General features: G+C 34.2%; 1 protein-coding gene across 1 annotated transcript in view; it reads left to right on the top strand.

Annotated features, from left to right (window-relative positions):
• The window catches only part of MTX2 (metaxin 2), a 57,315-nt gene extending 49,124 nt beyond the window's left edge, over window positions 1-8,191 (top strand). Inside the window, exons 9-10 of the mRNA XM_012471942.2 lie at window positions 363-439; window positions 7,750-8,191. Of these exons, the coding sequence (XP_012327365.2) occupies window positions 363-439; window positions 7,750-7,921 (249 nt within the window). The 3' untranslated portion in view covers window positions 7,922-8,191. The remainder of the gene's footprint in view (window positions 1-362; window positions 440-7,749) is intronic.
• The last annotated feature ends 2,755 nt before the right edge of the window (window positions 8,192-10,946 follow it).

A 10,946-nucleotide genomic window follows, 5' to 3' on the forward strand; every position in this document is an offset into this window, starting at 1 on the left:
GGAAAACAACTCAAATGCTTTTACTCATGGTGGGTCAGTGGCGTTACCTTTATTAAGCAGATTTTTTGGTATATGCAAAGCCATTTGAATATATGGATTCAAGAAAACACTTTTGTTCTTGACAAAATTCTTATAAGTAACTTAAATCTACTTGTATTTTAAAGGAAATTCACTCAAAGTTTCTTCCTATTTCATATATAGAAAGTATTTCATATATATGTGGTCTGTAGTCTTATTAAAATATAAAAGGTTAACCTGAATTTATATTTTTATTATAAACTGTGATACAAGTTACGTTTTAGATACTTTTTATTGTTTTGCTAATTTAAATATTTTTCTTTGGGGCTCATTGTCTGTGTTAGGTCTTAGAGGATGTAGACCAGTGTTGTCAAGCTCTCTCTCAAAGACTGGGAACACAACCGTATTTCTTCAGTAAGCAGTAAGAAAGTTTACTTTTTTAAAGTTAATTTTCTGTACTGTTAGGTTGCAAATTTATTTATTTCATAAAAGAATTGCTTTTTCAAGAAAAGATGTAGTTATTTTTATAATTTTTGTACTCAAATATTTTTGTAGCACTTCTTTACTGTCAGGCACAGTGCTAGGCTCTAGGAGACTTAAGGTTTCTAAAATGTGGTTCTTGTTAAGAATTTCTCTTAAAGGCAGTCATGTAAATTAGTCATTTATGATAAGTTTTTTGTTTTTTTTTTCTTTTGAGATGGAATCTTGCTCTGTTGCCAGGCTGGAGTGCAGTGGCATGATCTCAGCTCACTGCAACCTCCACCTCCTGGGTTCAAGCATTTCTCCTGCCTCAGCCTCTTGAGTATCTGGGACTACAGCGTGCGTCACCCTGCCCAGCTAATTTTTATATTTTTAGTAGAGACAGGGTTTCACCATGTTAGCCAGGATGGTCTTGATCTCCTGACCTCAAGTGATCCACTTGCCTTGACCTCCCAAAATGCTGGGATTATAAGCGTGAGCCATTGCACCCAGCCTCATATGATAAGGTTTTAATGAGGTAGTTCAAGGTGCTATAAATGGAACTACAAAATCTTAACAAAATTCTAAACTTGTAAAGTACTATACAACATGAAGAATAGTAAGTTACTGTTAATGCAACTATAGTTTTCTATGTAGGAAGATACCTGGAGGACTAGAAGAGTCAATAAAACTAAATAGTAAAAAATATTGTTTGATAGACAAGCACTATTATGAACTTATCTTTTAAATGTTCATAAAAATATTTGTGAAACACAGAAATTAATATAAAGAATATAGGTTAGATATATGTGTATATATGTAAATTGAATAATGTTTCATTGACAGATTTACTTTTGCAATTTTGAAAAGAATCTAATGAAGGCAAAGAATGAATTTTCCTTTGTTAAAAAATTGTAATTTTAATGCATCAGTATCAGCTATCCTATGATCCAGTATAAGATGGGCTTAAAGCATTTTAATCTCAAGACTTTGCCTAGAAAGTCTAACCTTTTCTTGGCATTTTAATAAAAATTATATGCTTTTTAGATTAATAATTTTAAAAAGGCTTTATTTGCTATTATGTGTTATATCTTCATAAACATTCCTCTTCTATAACCATATCAAACATATTTGGGTAAAGATAACATTTGTAGTAAAAAATGACTATAATGATAGTTTGGAAATATTTAAGTTACATATACTATACATAATTGATATTAAAATCTAGGGTCTGTTGATCTTTGAAGCAGAAAGGTCACAGAATTCAAACCGTGAAATTCTGGTAGGTGAAGTTTCTACAATTTTATTCCTATTTCTAGTGATGTTTGCTATGCAGATTCTATTTTTCAGTCCCTAACACAAGAGAAATGTATCCAGATGTTAGTATTATGTGGTTTCTTTTCTTTCTGATATAGGAATTCTTAGGAATTGAAAAGCTCAGAAGGGGTGTGTTTTATTGAAATGCGTTATTCCATTTTACAAGTTAGTTTTGTTATGCACATTGTCTTTAGAGGAGGCCAGGAGAATAGATCTAACTTACTTTTCTTCTCAGTTAAACTCATTGTCATTATGTTAGTAACCAGAGTTTGGCATGTGACTCAGCAGAAATATCAGTTATATTTAAACTTGTAATGAAAACTTCTAACTTAGAGCAGTTGAAACACCAAAGACTTGCTTTTGAGAAACTATTTAACTGATACTGTGATGTAGATAGAGTTTTGACATAGTTTTCCTTTACATAATACTTAGATAAACATTTTCCCTAAAAATAAGATTAAAAATAAAAGAGATTTAATTTTTAATTTTACTCGATCATTTAATTAATACTAAAATGCAAATAAAGTACATTTAGAGAAAAGTAACTGGTATTTCACTTTGATGTGCCAGCATTTTTCTCATTCCTTTATCTGTAGCAGGAGTCATTACTTTGTGAGATACTGTGCTGAATAGAGCTCTGTTCTAAGTCAAGATGCATAGAAGTATACTGCAAGTCAGAGGGTCTGAATTCTGTTCTTGGCTCTGGCATATCTCTAACTCTAAGTTACTCTAATTTCTCTGTGTATGCACCAGTCCCTTACCCCCTAAAATTAGAATTAACTTTCCTTCTAGCACACCTACTGGGGATGTTGGGAGGACTCATGAAAGAAACCAAATGCTTTTACTTGATGAAAGAAAGGAAAAGGGTAGTTAAGGGAGATCTTACAGAAAGAATAATAATTGGGAAAAGAGGCCAAAAAGCAAGGGGCTTGATTTACAAAACTTGAGTGATAGTCCTGAAGATAAGTTATTGGTATATAAAGAAAAGATATGTGGATTATTTCTAGTAGTATGAAGAGATAAAAAGTTAATCATATATTGGGAAAGAACAATTAGGAAATACACCCAGACAATATTAATGCTTTTGCAACTAGATGATACTATGAAGGTATCAGAGAGAAGGAAATGTGAAATAATGAATAAGCAAAGCAAAAAAGATGAGTGCCAGAAAAATCTTAAATGGAAAATGATAGAAAAATGTTGAATTTTGCTGTTTTTATTTTGATATTCAAATGAAAAAACAGTAGATAACCAACAGAAACATGGAAAGAATAATAATATAAGAAGGCATCAAATTTCTTAAGACTTTAAAAATATATTTGTTACCCTGGAATTTTTTTAAATTAAAAGTCTATAAAGATAAATGCAATAATGTATGAAACATCTTAGAGCTCATGGGAGGGGAATTGCTGTCTATATTTGAATTATAATCACAGACTATTTGGTAAGCAGAGGGGTAGAAAGTTATGTTTTCTCTTCACATGGTATAGCAAGATAATTAAAATTGGAGGTACATGAAGATCTTGACTCGATTAAACAATTCAGTAGAAATACTGGATAAAGTATATATTTTTTTGTTCTTGTCTTTTATGTGAATTGGAAATATTTTTCTGAGTTTGTTGCTTTTTGTTAAGTGAGGTTTATTGATGTGTAATTTATATTTAGTAAAATTGGTACTTTTATGTGTCTAATTCTATGAATTTTAACAAAGGCATACAATTGTATAACTGTCACCTATCAACTAAAATATTATTTTTACTTTTTAAAAAGAAAGACTTGTTGGAATCAGTAATTTAAATATGTCAGAGTCAGTATAAGGAGTTGCTCAAATTTGGAAAAATTACAAAAAATATGCTTTAAAAGTTAGGTGTGTGTGGATTTATATAGTCATGCCCTGTGTGACAACCTTTCAGTCCATGATGGACCAAATATATGGTGATGGTCCCTTAAGATTGTAATATCATGTATTTACTGTACCTTTTATATGTTTAGATATGTTTAAATACACAAGTAGTTACCATTGTGTTACAGTTGCCTGTAGTACTCAGTACTGCAATGTGTTATACAGGTTTGTAGCCCAGGAGCAATAGGCTCTACCATATAGTCTAGGTGTGTAGTAGGCTATACCATCTAGGTTTGTGTAAGTAGATTCTATGATGTTCACACAGTGAGAAAATTGCCAGACAATGCATTTCTCAGAATGTATTGCTGTTAAGCAATGCACAATTGTATGTGCTTTGGTTTAATCTATTGAGTTGTACTTCTGTTGATGTTCTAAAGTAACTTGCCACAAAGTTGCTATCTTTATGTAAAATCAGATCAATTTTTATATGCTTATGGCCATAGGTAATTCAATACCTCTGGAGTTATGTGGACATATATTTGCAGCAAATAACATTTTGACCACTTTAGGGGTACTTCTGGAGCACTCATTTGAGCATACATTGATACTTGAACTCTTTCAAAGCCTTTATTTATTGATAAAGGGTACCCATCTATACTACTGGAAGATCTATCAGGGAATATATTAACTTCTTCAGGCTCTAGTACAAGAAGCGTTGGGTAGCTGGCACTAAACAAGAATTAGAAAAATAAGTTCTAAGTTGGTAAGTTAGGATGTACCTTTTAAGAAATATGTTCAGGGATGTGGAAGAGTCGGTGTTTGTATTACTTTCACCAAGCACCTCAGCTCCAAAAGCATCGATTCTGTATCCTTGTTTTTTGCAGTGATCCATTCATTATTGATTCATCCCTGTGATGATAAGATTATGGTGCTGTTGAGTCCAAGGACCCTTGAGATATTTTTTTTAAAACTGTATTGTTGGCTACCCATTTAAACATGGCCATATATTGCACATTTGACTTTGATTAACATTTCATGAGTGTATCAAAAGAGTGGAAGGCTTTCAAAAAAATTAAATTACTGCTATTGAGAAAATAAAATATCCCACACAACTTAGTCAGGATGCTTTCTTTTTTATTTCATTTATTTATTCAGCAAGTGCTATTTCAGTTTCTTAGATACTGTGCTAAGAACTGGGAATTCAAAGATATGTGCAGTGTTGCCTTTAAAGAGCTTGGCATGTAATGAGGAAAACAGTTAAGTGAACACAGTTATAATGTGGTATGAGAAGTGCGTCACCTTTTTATTAGTTCATTCAATGCAAATTTATTGAGAACCTGCTTTGTGGCAGGAATTGTTGTAGGTATTGTGGATATAGCAGGAACCAAGTAGGTGAAATCCTTTCTCTATAGGACGTTCTGGTAGAGGAGATGCACAATAAGCAAAAATAAAATTATATAGTATTAATTGCCACATGTAGTATTAAAAAAGGACCTCATGATAAGGAGTGACTCTTAGTTTGGGTGGTCTGAGGAGACTTTAAGATGTGCCATTTAAACCTTATTCTAAAAAATAAGGAGCCAGTGTGAAGTCAGAAGAAGAGTATTTTAGGCAGCAGAAATAGTTGGAGTCAAGGTCCCCAAATTGGCTTGAGTTTGTTGTTCAAGTGCAAGAAGCCAGTTTGGGTTGTGTGCTAAGAATCGTAAGTTATGAAGCTAAAGAGGTAGGCAGAGGCCGGATCATCAAGGCTCTGTATGCTTGATGTAAGGAATATGGTATTTTAGTATAAGTAGAACAGAAATCCGTTCGAATATTTTGTGCTTAGAGTTGGTATGATCTGCTGACATTAGCCATTCTGACTATGGTATGGAGAATGAGTAGAAGCAGGAAGACACTTTAGGAGGCTATCGCAGTGGTCTGGGTGAGAGGTGATGGTAGTTACACTGTGAGATCATAATGAAGAATAGGTAGGTGGTGGCATTCAGGGCATATATTGGAGGTAGTGTCTCACCAGATTTGCTAATGGATATAGGAGGGTAAAAGAAAGGACTCAAGAGTAGCCCCTAGGTTTTTGGCTTGAACGGCTGGGTGGATAGTGGTGCCTTTAATTTTGGAAAGTTTGGTGGACAAACAGGTTTGGGATACTGTAAATTACTGCCATTGAGAAAATAAAATATCCCACACATCTTAGGATGCTCCACATCCTGCTCCACAGATACTCTACATTGAAGTGGAGATGTTATGTAGGCATTTTATTGTATGAATCCAGAGCTCAGGGGAGACATTAGGACCAGAGATAAATATTTAGGAGTCAGTGGCATCAAGATGGTATTTAGAGCCGTGGATCTCTAGGAGATTATTTATCAGTAGGGATCAAGGCCACATAGCTCATAAGTGATAGTATTGGGATTGGGATTCAAATTTGGATTTTTACCAACCCCTAAATTTATTCTGCCAAACCAGATTTCTACAGCGTATTTTTACATTTATGTAGGCTAGCACGTTTTCTCAAAAACTTTATCACTATGGGACTCAGAGTATTAATTAGCTCATAATTATGATGGCATTTTCTTGTTTTAGTAATATTGCATTAGTAATTATTTTAATATAATATAGATTCATGATGCCCTACTTATAGATCATTAGTAGTGGGGTAAATTTCATTTTGTTGTTTGTAGTATATAATTAAAGAGGAAAAAAAAAAACCCTAGAAATTATTATGTTGAAGCCATCCTTATGATTTTGTCTCCTTCAGAAATCTAAGTTACTTTAAATGTGGTAAAATTGAAGTTATGTTGTGTTGTTGATTTATGATTGGATATCTTTTTTTGATCCTGTCACCACAGTGAAATCTTTTATGCTTTGACAGCGCTTTGTTTATACATCTATTAAAATACTTAATAATTTTTTTTTTGAGATGGATTTTGTTCTTGTTGCCCAGGCTGGAGTGCAATGGCTTGATCTTGGCTCACCGCAGACTCTGCCTCCCAGGTTCAAGTCATCTCCTGCCTCAACCTCCTGAGTAGCTGGGATTACAGGCATGCACCACCATGCCTGGCTAATTTTTTATTTTTTAGAAGAGATGGGGTTTTTCCATGTTGGTCAGGCTGGTTTCGAACTCCTGACCTCGGGCGATCCGCCTGCCTCAGCCTCCCAAAGTTCTGGGATTACAGGGGTGAGCCACCACACCTGGTCAATAAATTGTGTTTATTAAAACAACTTTATAATTTATGTTTCATGTCCATGAGAGTATTTTTCTTGTTTTTGTATCTAGCATCTGGTATAGTTTCTGACACGTTGGAGATCTGTTGTGTTTATTTAGTGACTAAAGTAATGAACTAAATGAATATGATTGTTACGTCTATATTATTTTAACACAAATATTGTTACTAAAGAAAGCAAGTCATACAACTAGCAAATAATATATACATATTTTTTATATAACAGAAACTTTGTTTCTTATGTGGCTTTTTTCTTCTAAATTGATGAATAAAATGATTTTAAAAAACATATCCACAGGGGTCTTTTAAATATCCACAGGACATTGTTTCTGGGACCCCCCACAGATACTAAAATCTGCAGAGTTCAAGTCTCTTATATAAAATGGCATAATTGCTTATGTAAATTTAATGTTATGAGAAAAAAAATAAAATTGTGCAGTGTTTGCATATAATCTATGTACATCCTCCCATATATATTAAGTCATCAGTAGATAACTTATAATACCCAATACACACAATCTCTAAATGCTATGCAGTAGTGTGATCTTAAGCCATCCTCCCACCTCAGCCTCCCAAGTAGCAGGGACTATAGGCATGCACCACCATGCCTGGCTAATTTTTCTAAGTATGAGGTTTCACCACGTTGTTCAGCTTGATTGTGAACTCCTGAGCTTAAACAGTCCGCCCATCTGAGCCTCCCAAAGTGCTGGGATTACAGGCATGAACCATCACGTTTGGCCTATATTGTTATTTCTGATCTTTTAATATATTTTTGATCTGACATTGGTTGAACCTGCGAGTATGGGACCTGTAGGTAAAGAGGGCCAACTGGATTTTCTACCATAAGAGTTAAATGCTACTTACTCATGTTACTCTCATTTCTACTTTTAGGCCTACTGAACTTGATGCACTGGTATTTGGCCATCTGTACACCATTCTTACCACACAATTAACAAATGATGAACTTTCTGAAAAGGTGAAAAACTATAGTAACCTCCTTGCTTTCTGTAGGAGAATTGAACAGCACTATTTTGAAGATCGTGGTAAAGGCAGACTGTCATAGAGTTATGTGTTAGTCTCATAAGTCTAATTTTTGACATATGTTTTACTTGAATGTTAGATATTGATATCAGAATTTTAAAACCAAATTACTGTTTTTTGAAACTTCAAAACAAATTATACAGTGTATCTTATATATGTGCTTTATATTGTTACTTGTGTACACATTAAAATAATTCTGAATTATTTCATTTGATATATTGTATTCTATATCTTGAAATTTTTGTTTCCTTGAAACATGCATACATATAAAAATAAAGCTTAAACAACTATGGATGTTACATTTACTTTCTTTTGATTTTTCTGAAAGTCATTCACTGAATTTTACACATGTAGAATAAACAGTGTCTTTTCTAAGGCAAGTAATTTGTGTTACATACTCCAAGATTTCCTTGCTAGATACATGGTGAAGCTGATAATGGGGAAAAATGTTCTTAGCAAGCGTGCTCTTAGAAGATATGGATGGTTTTAAGGTAATTAAATCTTGGTGCAAATTTGACATTTAAGAACATTCTTTATATAGAGACTTAATTGAATTAAAAAACATTTCGTTAGAGCGGCTATGATTTACATTTGATAAAGGAAACGGTTGAGGGACCATTTTGAGACAAGAACATTTTAATAATGCTCTTTTATTCCTTTGTGGGAAAGGGAAGATAGTTTTCACGAAAGTATTGATAGAAATTTTTATGTAAACTCTAAGGATTATATGTTGTGTTCTTTTCAAATTTTCTTACAGTTTATATCGTATAAAACCAGGATGCTCTAAAGAGTCAGATGTAAAAAATTATTTCCTAAAAATGAATAATAGTACTTTTATATTTTCTTTTTATATACTAGGAAATTTTAACTCATTTAATCCTTATAAAATAGTATGGCTTTGCAGATACTGCTACCATCTGAAGGCACCTGTGTCAGCCATGGTCAGCCCTATGTTCTCCCACATAGCTGTCAAGGAGGAGCTCCACATCTCCTTTGGGTTGTTTGCAGGCAAAGTTCCAAAGACAGCAGAAAACTTTTGTGCCCTGAGCACTGGAGAGAAAGGATTTGGTTTAAGAGTTCTTGCTTTCACAGAATTATTCCAGGGTTTATATGCCAGTGTGGTTGACTTCATGCCATAAAGGCACTGGGGGCATGACCATCTATGGGGAAAAGTTTGATGACAAGAACTTCATCCTGAAGCATACAGGTTCTGGCATCTTGCCCATGGCAAATGCTGCACAAAACACAAATGGTTTCCAATTTTTCATCTGTAGTGCCAAGACTGAAGGCTTCGATAGTAGGCATGTGGTCTTGGGAATGGTGAGAGAGAGGGTATGACTATCATGGAAGCCATGGAGTGCTTTGGGTCCAAGAATGGCAAGACCAGCAAGAAGATCACCATTGCCAACTGTGAACAACGGTAATAAATTTGAATTTTGTATTATCTCAACTACCAGACCATTCCTTCTGTAGCTCAGGAGAGCAACCTTCCACTCCACTTGTTTGCAATATCCTATAATATTTGTGCTCTCACAAAGTAGTACTTTGGGTTCCATATTTTTTTCTTATTCCCTTCTACATCTAGCTAGATTGAATGAATAAGTTTATGATTATAAAATAAAAACTAAACAACAAAGACAAAACACTGTGAAGGTTATTATTCCCAGTTCACAGATGAGGAAATGGAGACACAAAAAAGATACTACCTTGTCTGAGGTCATAAAGTTGGTATGTAGTAGAGCTGGAATTCACACCCATGCAGTCTGGCATCAGTTTTGACTTTTTTTTTTTAGGTTTTTTTTTTTTTTTTTTTTTGAGACAAGATCTCTGTCACCCAGTCTGGAGTGCAGTGGCATGCTTATGACTAATTGCAGCCTTCACCCTCCCCTGGGCTCAGTTGATCCTCCTGCCTCAGCCTCCATGTAGCTGGGAGTCCAGTTGTGCCACCATGCCTGACTAATTTTTTTATTTTTTTGTAGACATGGGATTGCCTCATGTACTAATTTTTGTATTTTTTTTGTAGAAGTGGGATTGCTCCATGCTGCCCAGGCTGTTGTGGAACTCCTGAGCTCAAGTGATACACCTACCTTGGCCTCCCAAGACGAATGCCTGTGTTGGGATTACAGGCATGAGCCACGGTGCCTGGCCAAGTTTGGCTTCTCATCATCATGCTTTTTTTTAAAGATAGAAATGTATGCCATATAAAGGATATATTAGGTTTGCCTTAGTCTAAATACCATGTAAACTTTGAGTACTGTCTTTGGACTATTGTATTCTTATTAGCTTTCCTGAGCCAATATTGTAACGTGTATTATTAAAATAAACCCCAGCTACCTGTGTTTTTGTACAATTTTCATGACACGTTTTTGTATACATTTTTATGTTCTTGTATCTAATGATGCATTTCTCTTTTAATGCTACCATCACATTTATTTAATTTTACAAGTACCATTTATACCTTAATATACACAACTCTGATTTTTTCTTTGAGATTTTTTAATATAAAGATACAAAGATGCTATGTCAACATGGGTTGTGATATTTTATTTTATTCTCGAGACGGGGTCTCACTCTGTTGCCCAGGCTGGTTTCAAACTCCTGAGCTCAAGTGATCTGCCTACTTCCACCTCCCAAAGTGCTAGGACTAGAGGCATGAGCCACTACCCATCCTGGTTGTGATATTCTAATCTTAATGATTATAACTGACTGTATTCTTAATATGAGGAACACTGGGGAACTGGTTGTTTATTCCAAGTTGACATACTTACTCTTATTTAAGACTTGTAGTATACAGCTCACTCGCGGATGGCTTCTTTCTACTGTTGAGGTGAATCACCCTCTGAACAATACAATAGAAAATGAAAACTGACATCTCATTTTGTGATTCCATTTTTTTCCTTTATCTTTTAAATTTTAGTTTGGAAAGCCAAGTCATAGTAGTTAAAAATTATCACTGTAAAACTAGTTTGTTGACAAATGTTTTGCTGCCAAAATACTTGCATATTTGTGAGTTTTAAAATAAGCACATGCACACTTATTTAAATAAA

This window comes from Aotus nancymaae, unplaced genomic scaffold, assembly GCF_030222135.1.
Source record: "Aotus nancymaae isolate 86718 unplaced genomic scaffold, 86718_ANA_hifiasm-v0.15.2.pri h1tg000008l, whole genome shotgun sequence".
Classification (NCBI taxonomy): domain Eukaryota; kingdom Metazoa; phylum Chordata; class Mammalia; order Primates; family Aotidae; genus Aotus; species Aotus nancymaae.